We start from the raw sequence: 17561 nt of genomic DNA, 5'->3' as shown, positions 1-17561 counted from the left end.
TTCGCGCAACGGGGCCCTTCAGTCATTCACTTGCCCATCGTTCACGGCCTTTAATAAGGACTCCCGGATGTGCGACATTGGATCGTACGCAGCGTGTAAAGCGAAGCTAGCACCAATTCCAACCACACTGCGCCCTCTGCTGTGGAATAAAGGTTCCGCCCAGAACGGTAATCTACTGCAAAGGAACGATATACTAACGGCACAAAGATATGTTGAACTCATGAGGCAGGAATCGAACAAACTGCTCACTCGCAACAACGTGCCACCACCCCAAATAACTAGTTCATCCGACAGCATAACGATCGAAGCGGTGGCCAACTCGGTAAGCGGTAGTAGCACACCCAGTCCTGCTGTAAAGGTGCGTCGAAAATCAACTACCACCAAAAGAAGAATCTCCACCAAGCACCTGAACAAGTCGACCACAACAACTGCCAAGCCGGGAAAAAGGCGAGCCCAACCGACGGCGGCAAAGGTCCCACGTTGCCGCTTGGAGGGTCGAGTGCCGGATCCGAAGAACAAAAGCAATTACTACGTCTGCCATCGTAAAAGTTCGAAGAAGTTTATCAAAGTTAAGGTGGCCTGCCCGAAGGATTTGATGTACTGCGCAGAGCTTAGATACTGTACTGTTGAAACAAACTGTTGACAATAAGAATTGTTGCATTCTATTTATGCACCGTTGTTTTTGTCCAGTATAGCATTAGTTTTATCCGTGGCTGCATTCGGAATATCCTTCAAGGCAGCCACTAATCGCATGGAAAAATAAGTACCGCTAATACCGCTCGCCGGTTGTGGCCGGATTAGAATAAGTTATTGTCGCTGTCTACTCGCTTGAAAATAAAGCTATCAATTTGGATTGTTGTCTATTTTATCTGTTAAATACAGCCGAAATGTTTTTAAATGAAATCAGTTCTTTTAGCGACCTTTAGCGAAATTTCAAAATAATCAAGATTGGTATACGGCCTACTTTGAATGAGTGGAATTTTGTTTTGAAAACTGAGTGTCTTTGGGATGCTGTCAAAATGGGGTTCTGGCAGTTCTCGATTTGCGTGCCAGTTGGATTTGTTTTGTGATAATCGTCATCACGTTCCAAAAACTACCGTATTGCCTTTTATCAATACTTTTTACGTTGCGTTTGATGAACAGGTGTTTAAATAGTTCTGTAATAGTTCTGTAGTTAAAAACAATGAAACATACTGGCCGTCTCCTTAGTTGAACGACTCCTGGACATTGGATCTGCTAGGCCGCTTTAGCCGGCTGTGATGAATCAGTGATGTTTTGGTTGAGTCATACGCAGGGACCGTACTTTGCTATATTTACTAATAGTCTGCTTCGTTCTTCACAGAAATCTGCAGGCCGACAGTCAACTGTACACGAATGAGCTAAAAAGCGAGACACCCATATCAACACATTAAACCAAACTGTGCTAGCCGGGTAACTTGCAAAATGAACCTGGAGCAGTTCTGGACCAACGTCTGCCCTACAGGTTTGCGACCGTGGGTTCAAACAGGCACCGATCTAGCACCGTGCTTCCAGGAACTTGCCCTACAGTTACCTGTTCTGGTGCTGTTTGCAGTGTACTCTTCCTACTATTACGGGACACACTGGCGAAGGGTTACTCGCAACGAAACGCAGCTTAGAGCGCTGAGGTGGCGAATATTCGCCACCCTAGGAACTGCCATCCTGCCAGCGGTAAAAGTGCTCTACATCTTTCGCCTCCACCAGCGGATCTATCCGATTGACATTCTGATTGCTTGCGTGCAGCTACTCGCCGGCTCGATCCACTGCTGTTTGCTGGTTTCATCCGTTCGTCACGGATTAGTTAGCCATCGCGGCCCGCTGACGCTGATCGTACTATGGACTTTGCTGTTGGCCCTGTGCGGTATATGGTTGCATACCAATCTGTCCAGCGACTATTGGTTGTGGTACGTCGCGCACTTTGCACTATACCTTTGCTACGGCGCAACGCTAGTTGCTCCCGGGAGTGCCTTTCACCCTCGCGCACTACAGCGAACGGAAAACGGAGAACGAGAGCCTCTGCTTTCCCAGTCGTACACACGTTTGTTTGAGGACATCGAAGAGACCCCATTGGGACCGATAGAAGATGAGGCCAACTTTCTTTCGCGATTCGTTTTCAACTGGGTCCGACCGTTGATTGCCAAGGGGGCCAGTGGAAAACTGCGCACGAACGACGATCTTTTCGATTTACCCGAATCTCTCAATCTACAGCGCATTGTCAGTAAACTACAAGTGGCTCTAGATGAAACGGCTTCGCTTTTCAAGTCCCTGCATCGCTGCTTTGGATGGGAATTTTATTTGATTGGTCTTCTACGCCTGGTGGCCGATCTCGCCGGATTTGCCGGACCCATTCTTCTGGGTGGTTTGCTGCGCTCGGAAAATCAGCCCAACGTTACGGACCCATCCCCCACTGTTCCGGATGAACCGGGTCAACCGAAGGATTTCAAAGCCTACTATTACGCACTGGGATTACTCTGTTCCACGATGATCAGCTGCTTCGCTGGCGTGCACTTCAACTGGCGGATGACGCTGATCAGTAGCAAGATGCGTATGTCGATTGTAACGGCCATCTATCGCAAATCGCTTACCGCCAAGCGAGTACTAAACGTGCGCTCGGAGATACTGAACCTTATGTCAACTGACACGGACCGCATCGTGAATTCGTGTGTTAGTTTCCACTCGTTTTGGAGTATTCCTTTTCAGCTGTTCACCACGCTGTACCTACTGTACACGCAGCTTGGTGTGGCCTTCGCCGCTGGATTGTTGTTTGCATTGCTGCTCATTCCCATTAATCGAAAGATTGCCCAAACAATAGCAGCTCTGTCGGAAGGGCTGATGGGAGCAAAGGATACACGGATAACAATCACTTCGGAAAGCATTTGCGGTGCCAAGGAAATAAAGCTGAACGCCTGGGAAGACGTTTTCATCCAGAGGATCCAGGAGCTGCGGAGAAGTGAGATGAGTTTCCTTTCAAAGCGCAAGTACCTCGATGCGCTGTGTGTGTACTTCTGGGCCACGACACCGGTTCTCGTGTCGCTACTCACTTTCGGGGCCTACATATTGGTGCTGGGGCAACCACTAACAGCAGCAACAACGTACACCAGTGTCGCACTGCTTAATATGCTCATTGGCCCACTAAATGCCTTCCCGTGGGTACTGAATGGACTCACCGAAGCGTGGGTATCACTAAAGCGCGTTCAATCGCTAATTGAACTACCGAATACCAACCTGGAGGAATACTACAGACCGTTAACGGCTCAGTCTGATGACGTGCCATTTTCACAAACCTCGCAACGGCCCGTTGTAGTGGCCATCACAGACTCTAGTTTTGAACACGAAACCAAGCGCAGCCGCACCGAGCTTAACACGGTGCCGGAAGATATCGTCGATTTCGCGTTCCACGATCTCAACATCAAAGTACGGCAGGGAGAACTGATTTGCTTGCAGGGTCCAGTTGGGGGCGGAAAGTCGTCTCTGTTGCAGGTCCTGCTGGGAAACTTTCGTTGCACGAAGGGCGCTGTTTCGGTAGCAGATGCTCGATTCGAAGGTTTCGGTTACGTGGCGCAGAGCCCGTGGTTACAGCAGGGCACCATTAGGGACAACATTATATGGGGTGAAAGCTACGACGACGTCCGCTACAAAGGGGCCATCCATGCGTGCGCCCTGCAGCACGATTTGGAGGCGCTGGGCGGCGATGATACGAGTGTTGGCGAGCAAGGCCGCAGCCTATCCGGAGGGCAGAAAGCTCGCGTTGCGCTGGCCCGGGCCGTGTACCAACAGAAGACGATCTACCTACTGGACGATGTACTCGCTTCGCTGGATGCACATGTTGCCAAACACATAATACGGTATTGCATTTTTGGCCTGCTGAAGGACAGCACGCGAATCGTGGTCACCACGCACCCGATGGTTCTGGCAAGAGCCACGCAAATTCTTCATGTCCAAGATGGCGAGATACAGCAGAGTGATACAACGAACCTGGATTCGCTGCTGAGCGATTTTGACGATTACGACGATGAAACGCTGGATGGGCCATCGGTGATCAATAGAGGCTCCCCAAGCGGTTCGATGAATGATCGGCATAGCTCCACTGTCAACGCCCTCGAGGAGGAAACGCGCGAGTATGGTCAAATCGATCACCACGTTATCGGATCCTACTGGCAGGCTGCAGGACGATCGCTTGGGTTTTGGGTGTTGATGGCCATTTTACTGATGCAAATTTCCCGTAACCTTACCGATGCGTGGCTAGCGTACTGGGTAGGAATGTCCAATCCAGGAGTGCCGCGACCGGTAACTCCCGAAAATCATACCGTTGTACTGCTTGCATATGTGACCGAAATAGCACAAGAATCCGGTAATGGCACCTTCTTCTATCTAGGAATATATGCTGGTTTGGCGGTAGGCAACTCTTTATTCACACTTTTGCGAGCATTTTTGTTCGCTGTAGCTGGACTGAAAGCGGCCAAGTGCATACATGATCGCTTGTTGAACAGTGTGATTTACGTAAGTAACTGAGACATAGTTGAGCTTTGCACAAGGAAGAATAATCGACGATCCACTTACTTTATTTCAGACGAAACTTCAGTTCTTCGATGTGGTTCCTCTCGGCAGAATCCTAAATCGATTTTCGTCAGATGTTTACACCGTCGACGACACCCTGCCCTTCATATTGAACATTCTGTTAGCACAGTTTTTCGGGCTTATGGGTGCATTGTTCATCAGCCTGTACGCCATGCCCTGGCTGGCGTTGCTTATCATTCCGCTTGTGCCGATCTACCTCACGCTTCAAACCAAATATCGCCACGCCTCGCGCGACATCAAACGGCTTTCAAGCAACGCACTTTCGCCGCTGTATGCTCACTTCACCGAGACCCTTCAGGGGCTAGCCACAATACGGGCCTTCCGTGGTGAACCACGCTTTCAGCGAGACTTCCTTTTCAAGCTCAGCGAAAGTATTAAGGCACAACTTTCCGCGGCAGCCGCACAGCAGTGGCTAGGGTTGCGGTTGCAGCTGCTTGGTGCGTTTCTGGTTGGCGGATCCGGACTGTTGGCAGCGATCACTTCAGCCCACATGACCGCGCCCGAACTGGTAGGACTGTCCATTTCTTATGCCCTTTCCATTACTGGCCTGCTGTCGGGACTGTTGAATGCAGTAGCGGAAACCGAGCAGGAATTCGTTGCAGTGGAACGCATTCACCAGTACTGTCAGCTCGAACCGGAAGTGAATGCGGATGGTTCGGCCGATCCACCGTTCGGATGGCCCTCGCAGGGAGTAGTCGTGTTCGAGAACGTTACCATGTCCTACCGCTCACATTTACCGTGTGCTATCCGATCAATCAACATCGACGTCAAGCCCTGCGAAAGGCTGAGCATCGTTGGGCGAACCGGATCCGGAAAGACTTCCGTGCTGGCAGCACTATTGCGCGTGGCACCACTACATAAGGGCACAATCACGATAGATTTTGTGAACATCGACACGCTGCCTTTGGACGTTTTGCGCAGTCGAGTTGCGCTCATCTCCCAGGATCCGTTTCTGTTCACCGGAACGATCAGGGAGAATCTAGACCCTCGTTCCGTGCACATCGATTTGGAAATCTGGGAAGCCATCACCTGCTGTTTGGCCAGCCCGATTGTTCAATCCCTCGGCGGACTGTACGCAAAACTGGAAGGCAACGGCACTAACCTTTCGGCTGGCCAAAAACAGCTGCTCTGTCTTACTCGGGCGCTGCTGAAAAAGTCCAAAATCGTGCTTATCGATGAAGGAACGGCCAATCTCGACTCTGAGTCCGATTCTGCCATCCAATTGGTTCTCAAGAACGCCTTCCGCGGTCGTACGGTAATCGTTGTAGCCCACCGACTGCACAGTATCCTCGACACCGACGCGGTGTTAGTCATGCAGGATGGCACCGTGGCCGAGTACGGCATACCGAGAGAACTGGCCAAACAATCGAGCTCCCTGTTCCACAATTTACTTCAGGAGCAGCAAAATCAACCGTTATCTTAATCGAATTCAGGGAAGCGTTAGGACTTTGCCATGCATCTTTCATAGTAACCGACCGGTATGTTTTGTAAAATAATATCCTTGTTGCAGAGTACGTTTTAGCCACATGTCAAAAATATACTTATATTTTATGAACTGAAATTTGTTTCGTAATGAAGCCATAATGTGCTTTTTTAATTTGATTCTTCATCATTCATTTAGGCCCCCTTAGTGGATCATCTTTATTTGGTGCGTTCTGTTCGAAGAACGCTGTACACTATTTCGGAAAACTTGTGTAACAAAACAACTAATCGGGCGATTCTGGCGAGAGCACCACGACCTGCTGTGGTTTGCAGAGTGCGAAGTGTGGTTCAAGATAATTAGATTGGCCACGTGAGAAAGACAGGGTAACAGCCTTCTGCGGACAAAAGCTTTTTCATGAGAAGAAAGTAACAGAGCGTGCACGCGGGCATCGTTACCGGGGCAACACGGCGAAGAGGTGCACTGGGAAAGTCGAGTCGCCGTGCGTACGGTGACTTACCGCCATGATTGATGGGGCTGATGAAACGTTGGTGGTGCGAAAAATCGGACTGAGTACTGTTACTAGATCGATTTGTTGATCATTTTTAGCTTATCCTTCAGCAATCGACGCAGTTCTCGCACTTCACTGCTCATACTGGAAGTGATCTTGGCGCTAACGGACCCTTCCTGCAGCGACAAGCGTTCCATCGCATCGCTCAATGCTTCGTTGATGACCGGTACCTTCCAGGAGGCTGTGCAATGAAAAGAGAAATAAAAAAGGAAGATGAAAACCGGCCAAGAAGCAACCGATGCTTTCTATCAATACCGAGCAAGGTATCCGCTTCGTTGATCTTCTGCTTAAGTTCACGTAGCACCAGCGTAACGAGAGGGAGGCGTTCTTTTTCGGGCACGATACTACGAACGCGCACAGTGGAGGAGGCAGTGGTGGCGGTAGAATTATTGGTGGCACTTTTGGTGCAGCTGTCAGTCGTTTGTTTCTTGGCTTTCTTGGTGCCACCCGTCGAGCTCTGAGTTGATGTCGATTGCACGTACTCATGGCAGGCAGCCAGTGTAAACACCATGAGTGAGAGAATCTGTAGGAACGGGTAATATGACATCACGTAAGAATGCTTGTAGATATAGAAACAAACTGGCACCACACGTACCTCGACGCAACCATTCACAATCTCGTGAGTCACTTTCCAGCTCCACAGCAGATCGACCGACTCGTTGTACGTGTCGATCGTTCGACGGATCGTCTCGAACACGATCTGCACATCCTTTGCGCAGCGTTCGGCCGCCGCAGTCAGACGTTCGAGGCTATCGGTAGCTTCGGCGGAGTTGATGCTAATGCTGTTGCTGCCACCGCCATTACTGGGACCGTTGTGGAGATCCGTTGTCTCGGTGTCGTCCATGCAACCTTGCCAAACGCCCAGCACAAAATAGCCCAGATGCGTGAAGACGCTACCATACGGTAGCCGAAGGTACAGGTGCAAACGCGATGGCAGCAGATTGACTAGATACCGAGCGCTGATCGGCTGGTGTCGCTTCCCATCTCCTAGTTCCGTCGTCAACTTCGTCCACTCGTACCACAGTTCCCGGACAGTACTGAAGCCAACCTCCGAGCCGCGAATGTGCAAATCTACGAGCCCGAACACCAAGCGCGATAAACTCGATCGCAACCGGAGCAGATCGTACTCTTGGGCGAAACTGACCGTTCGAACAGCTTCCCGGCGCTCCTCGAGTGCAGCACCAGTAGGTTTTATTGACGCGGCGCCTTCCCCACTCACACCGTTCTCCTCACCATCCTCCGCCGGCGGATCCCAGCACAAAAAGATCGTGAGATCGCGATTATCCTGTAGCTTGTCCCATACAATGCGATCCTTGTCCGATTTTGCTGGGCGTGTCTGTCGGTAGGCGCTTAAACACTGGGCCAGTGTGCCCCCCGAACCCACCACCAGCAGGAGCAACGCTTCGACGGACACGTGCGCCGAGTGCAGACTGTTGGCGAGCCGATTCCGGAAATCGACGATTTCCATTATCTTCGAGTAGGTTCCAAAATTGTACGATGCTTTCGGTAACGCGTCGTACCCTTCGTACTCGTTCACGAAGAACGAGGCAGACCGTTCGTACACGTTTTTGGCGATGGCAGGAAACCCGCCAGCGACCAACTGGGTGCAGTGGAGATACCCGAGCGAATCGAGCTGAATGTGTTTGATGTCGAGCGATTCGTACACGGCATGTGCCATCTGGATGAGGCCGAGCCGGTGATACAGTTGCAGGCAGAGCAGCTTGGCGTGAAAGTTGTTCGGGCTGTTGGTCAGCAGATAGGTGAGCAGCGTGAGCGCTTCAACCACCGGTTCCGAGCGCTGCAAGCACCACGCACGATCGTACATTATGTGCGCTGGAATGGCCAGAAGGCTCAGGTTAGAAACGAGTGTCGGAAGTTAGCAGTGAGCCACCTACCGGCCAACAGGGCATAGGAATCCGATGGACCCATATCGGTGATGAGAAGTCCCTTTCCGTACGCATTGTAGCCGTGTTCGTAGTGCAAACTGAGCGTAGTGTAGATTGCATGCAACAATTTTTCGTCAACGATCTCATGAGCCCCGCAGTAGCGAGCGATTTGTAGTGTGCAGATATGTCGCTGCATTTGTTCTTTCTAGAAAAATTGGAAAAATTCCTCGAAAAGATTGTTCTCATTCGTTCGCCTTCGTTCGCATCGCTACATACGTATTGCGGTAGTCTGGTCGAAGTGACGGACGACGCTTTTAGCAGTGTCGTCGCAAGGACTCTTCGCTCGGTGGCTGGCGTCACGTACTCCAGGAAAAGCTTCATATCGTGCGCACAGCATGGTGTATCGTGAAAAAGCTCGAAGTACTCCGCCAGCATGTCGGCCATCTTACCAATCTGATGCTCCTCATCAAACCGCCGTTCGATCATCCATCGGTTCAATTCGAGCCGGGCCAAGTACGGGCCACGGGTTTTTTTCCGTTGAGCCTCAATTATGTCGCACAAAAACTCGTGACACATTTCCACCGTATGATCGGTCCCGTCAGGCTTTTCCCCCGATTCGATCAGTCGGAACGTGGCCGCAATGTAGTCCTGATAGTAATCCCAACGATCTTGCCTATAATTAGTTTCATAGTAAATAAGCAGATACGTAGCAATCGTGCGAAAGGACGTACTCTTGCAGTAACAACTCCTTCAGCAGTCGGTTTAGCTCGGCCCATCGGTTAAGCTGCTTGAGCAGATCGATCCGCAGATAGACCGGTGCACCGGGAAACAATTTCTGGCATAAGGCACCGGTGAGAAAATCGTACGCCTCGCGATACTTGTGCTGCTCCTGCAGTATTTGCAGGTAAAGCTGTGCTTCCTGCGCGCACTCGAGTCTGTTCTCCGCGATAAACTTGTCCACCATTCGCTGGGCGAGTGTGAGCAGCAGTGTCGCCTTCTGCGCATCGTTCGCATCCGGACCGCGCAGCGCCTGCAGCACCAAGCTAATGACGGCCCAGAAGTAGTATGAATTACGCGGACGCAGCTTGTACAGTTGAAGCGCCACCGTTTGCTGTAACTTAAAGTTGTCGATGCGCATGTAGGCAATGAACAGCTGCGACAGAAGCTCTTCACTGCCCGGCACCTGCCGGATTGCGTTGTTGAGGAGCGTACAGATGCGAGCCGGCTGGCGCATCTCCTTATAGCAGAGCGTCAAGGCGTGCAGGGTCGTCGCCTCTGTAGGTTGTTCCTGTTCCAGCGTAGTGATCAGTGCGGCACTCTCATCATCGCGGCCCAGCCGCAAATACGCCCAGGCTTTCAGGGCACGGGCACACTGCAGCGTCGGCTTCTTCTTCAGCATCTTGTCCGCATCCTGCAGTGCCTTTTTGTAGTTTCCCATTTCGATCGAATCTAAAAATAGGTAAACAAACGTGTATCGTGTGCTTAGTTGCTCGTTAGAGGAAAGAATGTTCAGCATGCGACGGGATGATAAAGGCCGGCCGGCCGGCTTTCCTGAAACCGGTCTAAGGAAATTAGCCTTCAGCAGCACGAAATAAAAACAGCAGGATGCACCACGCAATGTGTCCTGCGATTGTTCATCGCGATGTGTGTTGATCCGGCTTCTGGTGCAACCCAATTTCACAACACTTCATGACGACGGCACTGGCGATGTATCGTTATGCTGCGCTCCGTCGTGGGCCAATTCTCACGCTCATCAAACTATGCACACCTACCCCATATTGGTCGCAGTTTGCGCTCCACAACTAGCTCGTCGTTCTGCATCGCGTTTGGCGTGGGAGTTGAAGTGCGACTTTCTTGTTCTCGCCGTACGTAATCGGTGGTGAGCTTCGGGTCGCTAAACGGGTCACTTTTTAACAACTGTTTCTACCGTAAATGGTGCAGTAACCCTCCGCAATCTGCCGAACACGAGACCTTCGATAGTTTCTTCCGCCAGTCGGGGGGGAGGTAGCACAGAAATCCGGACAACTCTTCTGCAGTTCCGACCGGACTGTCAAAGTGGCCGCGACTTGACAACTCGCGCGAGTTCGCCTCGATCTGTCACTGGTGAAAACGTGCGAGACTCGCCGAAAGGCTACGCTTCTCGGGTATCCTTTTAAGTTCGTTAGATCAACATCCAACGAACGATAAACTAATGTTTTGTAACATACAAAGATATCACAGATGAGTTTGTCTTAGAACTCTTGTTTTTATCATATTCATTCATGCAGTTGCATCATTGAGTTTGTTCGCTACCCTGGCACGGGAAAAGCAACCCGTGCAAAGGAACAACAAACAAAATAGAAAACAGCCGTTTTCGCCTGTGTCATTTCGGAGTGCAATCAACGTAGACTGCGAATGTGTATTTGGCCGCATATTTTGTGTGTAGTACCAGTGGCTGGTTTAGCAAAAAACCAAAAGGTAAACAAAGCACACGCCAAAACTGGCAAAGACTGTGCATCCGGAAAGAGTCTAAATTAGGAAAGTCCTGCGCGCGAAAACACCTCGAAGTCCCTCAAAGTGTGTGCTGTGCTATTTTCGTATTTCCCTCCACGGATAGATCGCGAGCAACCAATCGCCCCAAAGAGAGTGCATTTGCGCCCCCAAAACGATGAACTTCTAACAGGTCCCACGTGGAGTAGGAACCCATCGATTGGATCAGATAGTTGGAATTGGGCCGCCAGTTGCGTCCGTTCTTGTAGTGAAGCACATCAACGCCTCGTTTGTCCATATGACGCGTTGTGCGTAATGAGGAAATGAATCATCCTTCTCTGTCCGATCCGAACGATAGTGAAGCGATCATTCGTCATTCACCTTCCGCTGGAGAACCTTATGCTACGGGGACAAACCTGCACCAACTGCACCAAGAAATTCATAAGCAACATCCACAGCAACCAACTTTCGCCGCCTACGTTGACGCATTTTATCGTACAGCGCTTGTGCATTTTGACGAAACACTGGATCACATCGCATGGGTTCTGCTTGCCTACAGCGTACTATGTATCGTACTGTACCGATTGCTGTTCTATGGTCAAACAGGCCGGACTCGAGGATGGCTTCGAAAAAGCCATCTGCCGCCGTGTCGGCGAGCCCTGCTCGTTACAGCGCATCCCGATGACGAAGTGATGTTCTTCGGACCAACCATCCTCGAGCTGCGGCGGCGGCAGTGTCGCGTGTTTGTCCTCTGTCTCTCGGAGGGTAATCACGAGCGGAAAGGGGATATGCGTCGCCAGGAACTGTGGAATGCGTGCGAAAGTTTAGGTGTGCAACCGGAAGACATTACGCTGGTGAACGCTACCCACCTGCAGGATGATCCGATGGCCGAATGGAAAACGGTCACGATTGCCACCCAGGTGCTCCGACAGATCGAGTCACTAGATGTGGATGTGCTGGTCACGTTCGACAAGGATGGTGTTAGTGGCCACCCGAATCACTGCGCGATTTATTACGCGACCGCATCGCTCTGTCTCTCCGGAATGATACCGAGCAGTACGTTGTTCATGCCAATGCCCCAAGCCAGCCAATCTTTACGGGTTTCTATTTCTCTTCTTGGTTTTAGGTTGTAAAGTGTTGACTTTAGAGACGGTCCACGTTTTCCGAAAGTACATCTCGATATTCGATCTCCCAGTGACGTTACTTCTATCGACAAATTGGTAAGTCGAAAACAGTTTCCTAAGATGTCGAAAGTCCAGTTTCCCGCGGTAGGCTGTTTAGACTTTCGACTGCCACTCCTGGCTATGTTGAACGATAATCGTTTCCGGGGTTCGGTTTACAGCGCAACTTTCTTCCAACCCCCAACGTTGATGGTGGACTTTGAGTTGAGAATAGGATAATACAACCGTACCGGTATCGGACGAAAATCTTATCTTTGATAATTGCCAATAAACCAGTGGCAAAAGATAAACTGCCCTTTGGTTTACCGGCCTAATACTTTTGACCGGGAAAGTCTCACCCTTTAGATATGCCGTGCTGGCGAAACATCGCAGACCTTGGAACCAAGCTTCTTTGGTTAAAGGTTGAAGGCTGAAATTCGTCTCATACCGTCGATTTATTTTATTGTTTATAAGCTTAGCCCACCGCCGGTCATGCACGAAAGGGATGATTGTGTAATGTCTGCAGGGGGTTATTTGATTTAAGGTATCGGAAGTCGATCGGATGTGTTATCGTCAGTACCTGATAGCGACCGGAGTCAATGTTATGGAAGGAACGTATAGTCAAAATCGTTAGATGGTGAAAGGCGACTTGAACTGCAAATTGAGAATTTGGCAAATATTTATTTGTATTTATCACTCAATAAGGGCATAACCGTACCATGCGTTATAAACTAGCTCAGATACCAAAATTGAACAAACGTATAATTTACAAAGTAATTAGTTAGAACGATTTTTTTGGGTTATAATCTTCCTAAATTTAGAACTACTTGAGCTTAATAAATCGTTACAAAAAATACAATTATTATTTCATGTTGCCTCAGAAAAACTTTGATCTTTGTTTAAACGTTTAGTATTCAAAACCCGTATTTAGTATTCATTAAAAGAGGACGTTGCTATGAACAAAGTAGGCTATAGAAAAAAATAGACCAAAGTTTTCGCATTTAGGCTTTTCTACATTTAGAGTTTCCTTTAGTTGATTACCATCGTTGACAAAATTGTGTTAGATTAGTGGTCGATATTTTTTCTCAAGGTCTTAATAGCAACGGAGAAAGGATCGCAATGCCAGCAAAGAATCAATGTGAGGTTTCTTTTTCTTATTTGACAACAACCACCGAGCGATCATGGTCTGTACAGACACAATGTTAATCTTCTGTGGCTTTTTGTAACATTGTTTACGGGTGATGTTAAGCGATGTGTTCAGGTTATAAAAAATCTACAAAAACTTCAGTTCAACAATTCTTCAAGTATTGATTTTATTCCGCTGTCTATCCCGCAATAATGGTGGCATCGATTTCAATACACGTAATGGCAGTTCCGTCGGCAGCCGTAAGGCCGACCTCAACCTGGGCGGTGATGCCGACCAGGGGCAGCTCCATCGAGTAGTTCAGAGTGTAGTCGAAAGTTGTTCCTGCAGCCAGGGGGCAGGTAGCTCCACTGATGCCGACGGCGCAAGCATCACGGAGACCATCCGGAATTTCGAATCCAACATCCAGTCCAAGAACACGAGCAACGATGTGGGCAGTCACCGTTGCAGTGGCTACTGGCGTGGTGATTCCGTTTCCATGAGCAACTAGGGTTCCACCGGAAACGACGGTGCACGGCAGTGCCGTGCAGCCCTCAATGTAGACATGCGATGGAACCGGAGCTCCACTTGCGCCTAGAGAATGGATCATTGGAAATCGAAAATGTAATTTCTCTGTTGAACACTTTCATGTACCGTTGTATGAGTAGCATGAGCAACACAACTTACATGGTCGGAAGGGGGTACTCTGTCCGAAGACAACGGCCGGCAGAAGGGCAGCGATCAGCAGGAGCTTGTACATCTTTGATTTTGTGTTTTTTCAGTAAACTCAGTTCTGCAAAAGTTTCAACGATTGACTGAATGTCGTACGGCGCTGGCCTTTCTTAAATACCAAGCCTCTGAAGGCTACAAACGGACTTTGGGGGGATATTTCGGACTAATCCGTTGCAATAATGATGCAATACATCAATCAGCATGTCGATGCACCCACCATCGTCTTATCATCGATAACGGCCGATAAAGCAGAAAAAAAAGCTTTTTGTGAGCCTTGAAAGAACACGGGTACATCGGAATGTGTGCTGGTATCTCTGATGCATTCAGTCCTTCACAAAACTGCGAAATAAAGTATGACCCAAGGAATTGTAAAATTTGCGCTTATGCTTTAAACAACATTCTCCAGCCTTTTATTATAAAAACAGTTTCTGTAAAGATTATCCTTTTGACGAAAGCTAAAACGATGGGGACTATTCTAATTGAATCTGTGGATATGAACCTCAACCACGGGATGGCGCATACTAAATAGATGCTAGAGTCATCAAATAACTAAAGAACCGTAATAAGGTTTCATTCATTTTGTGCACAATAGGACAAAGCATATTTTCTTAATAATTTTGTTGCTATTACTTTGTTTAGTACCCTTACTTTTTCCCCGCCACTTTGTCTACTTTCCTAAGGGTCGATGATATCAGAGACTGTTTTCATTCATTATCTATTGTAAAACACGATAAGATAGCTAATCCATTGGAAAGGAGTTGGTCGATCGTGTGACGTACTTGCTTTTCTTCATCCTGCGTTTGTTTAGTGATTAAGTATCCACATTGGACTTTTGTTGTTTTGCGAATTACTTGCTGGGGGGTCAATTGGGTGCGCGATACCTTGGGAGGTCAATTACTGGTATCGCGCAATTCATACTTGCGATAAGCTTAACGATGCTGCTTTATTGACGTAACAATGGATTTACAAAACAAGAATAACGACGATCGCAATAAAGTACTTCAATTGATTCTAATTAATCAGTATCAAGTGTTGTGTAACAGAAGGTTCATTAAGTAATATAACATCATCGCAGGTTTTTGTTGGGCCCAATTAGAAAATTAAAATGATATTCAAATCATGGTTATTAGGTTAAACATTCCCTTCGGTTAATGGAAACTTGGCGTCTATTGATTCAAATTTCAAACATGACTTAAAAGTTTGACTGCAACGTTTTCGGCAAGGTTTTAGCCGGGGTGATTTGTTCATGGTCGAACTGGGACTAAGAACGTTAACGGCCAGTTCGCGTTTTGAATTCAAAGTAGATGAACAAGCATTCTTTCGCTATATTTTATTACTAACAGTAGATTTTGGGAACCTGGCATGAACTTCAAGTTCAATCAGATTCTGTCCTATGCCTGTGGCACACACATTATAGACCGAAGGCTCGCCAATGTCGTTCAGGCTTATATAGGAATTGAGCAAGGTGTGGACAAGCTCGGTTTGCAGCTAAACGAGCACAAGATCAAATTCGGACCTCTTATATCTCGCCTGTCGGTGGTTATGATGCCGGATAAGTAGAACAGTACATTTTCATGGCCAGTATAGGGAAAAATGTAAACATCAATTTTAGTTCATTAGCTCAGAATTCCTTGGTTTTATTATGCTATCTATCCCGCAATAATGGTGGCATCGATTTCAATACACGTGATGGCAGTTCCGTCGGCAGCCGTGAGGCCGACCTCAACTTGGGCGGTGATGCCAACCAGGGGCAGCTCCATCGAGTAGTTCAGAGTGTAGTCGAAAGTTGTTCCTGCAGCCAGGGGGCAGGTAGCTCCACTGATGCCGACGGCGCAAGCATCACGGAGACCATCCGGAATTTCGAATCCAACATCCAGTCCAAGAACACGAGCAACGATGTGGGCAGTCACCGAAGCGGTGGCTACTGGCGTGGTGATTCCATTTCCATGAGCAACTAGGGTTCCACCGGAAACGACGGTACACGGCAGTGCCGTGCAGCCCTCAATGTAGACGTTCGCTGGAACCGGAGCTCCGCTTGAGCCTAAAGAATGGGTGGGAGCCAAACGAAAATGTAACAATCTGTCGTAGCTCCGTCTCACTTTGTTGGTTTAGGAAGCACGACTTACATGGCCGGAAGGGGGTGCTCTGTCCGAAGACAACGGCCGGCAGAAGGGCAGCGATCAGCAGGAACTTGTACATGTTTTGGCTGGAGTCTTGCGAACTACTGAATGATTCTGTGCCACCGTACGCTAGCTTAAATAGTCGAAACAGACCGCACCTGTCTCAGGATCGTTCGCCTTGACCATTGGGTATAGGAGACATTTTGCTGTTGATTAGATTAGAAACGCGTCTAATCCTACGCGCATCGATAAGTAGTACCGGCCACAGTAGATAAGTAGTTATTGGTATCGCCATTGTGACGTTAACTTGGGTAAAAAATCTTAGTAAAAAGCGATGTTTATCAATTTAACAACATTTGGACCGTTATTCTCCAACGAGCCCCACTCGCGCCTCCCTGCGAGGGCACATAGTGCTCCGATTACGTGTTATCAAATTATAACACTTTATTCACAATTACTGACGTCCACACCGTTACCTGTGGACAATCTCAGAGGGAGATTTTGGCCCTCATAGTGGAGAGCGTCCCAAGCTGAATAGAGGCGTTCCTGTGCAGGTGATAAGGTACAGCAATGCATGAGGCCAGGTCAATAAAGTTTTATAATCAGTGCAATCGACGAAGGCAGCGACTACCGTTAGTACCACAATTTCCTGCCTCCAATTGGTGGACTTTGAATTTTATGTAATTTGGAAAGTGGAAATTTTGGGCTTTATTTCATTCGCAATGCTGTCCCTGGGTTTGTTATCTAACGTCGATTAAAATTGAATTCAATTATCGTTCTCGTTTTAGGGTAATCCTCAATTGGCGAGGTCGCCGCGCGGTGCAGAATGCGATGCGGTTACACAGCTCGCAGATGGTTTGGTTTCGCCAGCTGTACATAGTGTTCTCCAGGTACATGGTGGTCAACTCGTTGCGCGAGATCACCAAGTCGGACGTTGAATTCGAGATATTGGACACTTAAAGGCCGAACGTATCCGTAAGCGCACCGTTCGCGTGGGACCAGATTGAAATGCGTGCGGACGTATGAGAACGGACGAACAAACGATGACAAACCCGTAGAAATGTTGCTCTTAGTAGCCTTTTTCTATCCCGTCGGTAGATAAAACAACAGCACCTTGAAATGTTACGTAACAGGCAGCTTGGCGGACAAAGACTGTGACACTATTAACGGAATATTAGTTGAATTATCCCCTATATTGCGCCAAACGGATGCCAGCTAGTGCGAGCGTTGCTCGGCCTCTCGCGTCGCAGCAAAGAGAATAGCGATAAATAGGAAAACGAACTTGTAAATAGAATTATAAGACCGCTACGTATGCTACGCAACCCCATTTCTTCCTATTTTTCATCAATAAAAACACAAATCAACAGCTGCAGGGAGTTTAGTTTACTTGCAATACCTCGGCAGATGCGTTTCGTACCAAACTGAATTCGTGCTGGTGGCGTTTTGAATTCACCGTTCATTTCGAAGCAGGCCGTCAGCACCAG

The 17561-nt window shown here is 48.5% G+C and overlaps 4 protein-coding genes across 4 annotated transcripts; 2 read left to right on the top strand and 2 right to left on the bottom strand.

The window, feature by feature from the left end:
* The first annotated feature begins 1443 nt into the window (after positions 1-1443).
* LOC131207150 (ATP-binding cassette sub-family C member 10) lies at positions 1444-6113 on the top strand. Its single transcript, XM_058199760.1, has 2 exons — positions 1444-4518; positions 4589-6113. The coding sequence occupies exons 1-2, from the start codon at positions 1444-1446 to the stop codon at positions 6017-6019; spliced, it is 4506 nt and encodes a 1501-aa protein (XP_058055743.1). The 3' UTR covers positions 6020-6113.
* Positions 6114-6232: 119 nt separating this feature from the next.
* LOC131210728 (phagocyte signaling-impaired protein) lies at positions 6233-10356 on the bottom strand. The gene is made up of 7 exons (XM_058204013.1): positions 10246-10356; positions 9205-9922; positions 8750-9146; positions 8483-8678; positions 7183-8420; positions 6843-7110; positions 6233-6768 (listed from the first exon to the last, which is right to left on the bottom strand). Exons 1-7 carry the CDS (start codon positions 10292-10294, stop codon positions 6599-6601), a joined length of 3036 nt encoding a protein of 1011 aa, XP_058059996.1. The 5' UTR covers positions 10295-10356; the 3' UTR covers positions 6233-6598.
* A 634-nt stretch (positions 10357-10990) lies between these two features.
* Positions 10991-17397, top strand: LOC131210736 (N-acetylglucosaminyl-phosphatidylinositol de-N-acetylase). The gene is made up of 3 exons (XM_058204026.1): positions 10991-11998; positions 12069-12162; positions 16866-17397. Exons 1-3 carry the CDS (start codon positions 11266-11268, stop codon positions 17035-17037), a joined length of 999 nt encoding a protein of 332 aa, XP_058060009.1. The 5' UTR covers positions 10991-11265; the 3' UTR covers positions 17038-17397.
* On the bottom strand, positions 15579-16240 carry LOC131210739 (NPC intracellular cholesterol transporter 2-like). Its single transcript, XM_058204033.1, has 2 exons — positions 16084-16240; positions 15579-15998 (listed from the first exon to the last, which is right to left on the bottom strand). Exons 1-2 carry the CDS (start codon positions 16154-16156, stop codon positions 15607-15609), a joined length of 465 nt encoding a protein of 154 aa, XP_058060016.1. The 5' UTR covers positions 16157-16240; the 3' UTR covers positions 15579-15606.
* Positions 17398-17561: the final 164 nt, after the last annotated feature.

Source organism: Anopheles bellator, chromosome 2 (assembly GCF_943735745.2).
Source record: "Anopheles bellator chromosome 2, idAnoBellAS_SP24_06.2, whole genome shotgun sequence".
NCBI classification, from domain to species: Eukaryota; Metazoa; Arthropoda; class Insecta; order Diptera; family Culicidae; genus Anopheles; species Anopheles bellator.
The sequence above is the reverse complement of the archived record's forward strand: the minus strand, read 5'-3'. Positions and strand labels throughout refer to the sequence as shown.

What these genes read in the sequence shown, in the direction of transcription:
- LOC131207150 (XM_058199760.1), top strand. Translation starts at nt 1,444, where the DNA reads ATGAACCTGGAGCAGTTCTGGACCAACGTCTGCCCTACAGGTTTGCGA. An exon ending in TGTTGAACAGTGTGATTTAC is followed by an intron (nt 4,519 to 4,588) that starts GTAAGTAACTGA and finishes ACTTTATTTCAG; the next exon opens with ACGAAACTTCAGTTCTTCGA.
- LOC131210728 (XM_058204013.1), bottom strand. Translation starts at nt 10,294, where the DNA reads ATGCAGAACGACGAGCTAGTTGTGGAGCGCAAACTGCGACCAATATGG. An exon ending in AAGGAGTTGTTACTGCAAGA is followed by an intron (nt 9,147 to 9,204) that starts GTACGTCCTTTC and finishes AACTAATTATAG; the next exon opens with GCAAGATCGTTGGGATTACT. An exon ending in CGAAGCGGATACCTTGCTCG is followed by an intron (nt 6,769 to 6,842) that starts GTATTGATAGAA and finishes TTCATTGCACAG; the next exon opens with CCTCCTGGAAGGTACCGGTC.
- LOC131210736 (XM_058204026.1), top strand. Translation starts at nt 11,266, where the DNA reads ATGAATCATCCTTCTCTGTCCGATCCGAACGATAGTGAAGCGATCATT. An exon ending in CTCCGGAATGATACCGAGCA is followed by an intron (nt 11,999 to 12,068) that starts GTACGTTGTTCA and finishes TCTTGGTTTTAG; the next exon opens with GTTGTAAAGTGTTGACTTTA. An exon ending in TTACTTCTATCGACAAATTG is followed by an intron (nt 12,163 to 16,865) that starts GTAAGTCGAAAA and finishes TTCTCGTTTTAG; the next exon opens with GGTAATCCTCAATTGGCGAG.
- LOC131210739 (XM_058204033.1), bottom strand. Translation starts at nt 16,156, where the DNA reads ATGTACAAGTTCCTGCTGATCGCTGCCCTTCTGCCGGCCGTTGTCTTC. An exon ending in GAGCACCCCCTTCCGGCCAT is followed by an intron (nt 15,999 to 16,083) that starts GTAAGTCGTGCT and finishes CCCATTCTTTAG; the next exon opens with GCTCAAGCGGAGCTCCGGTT.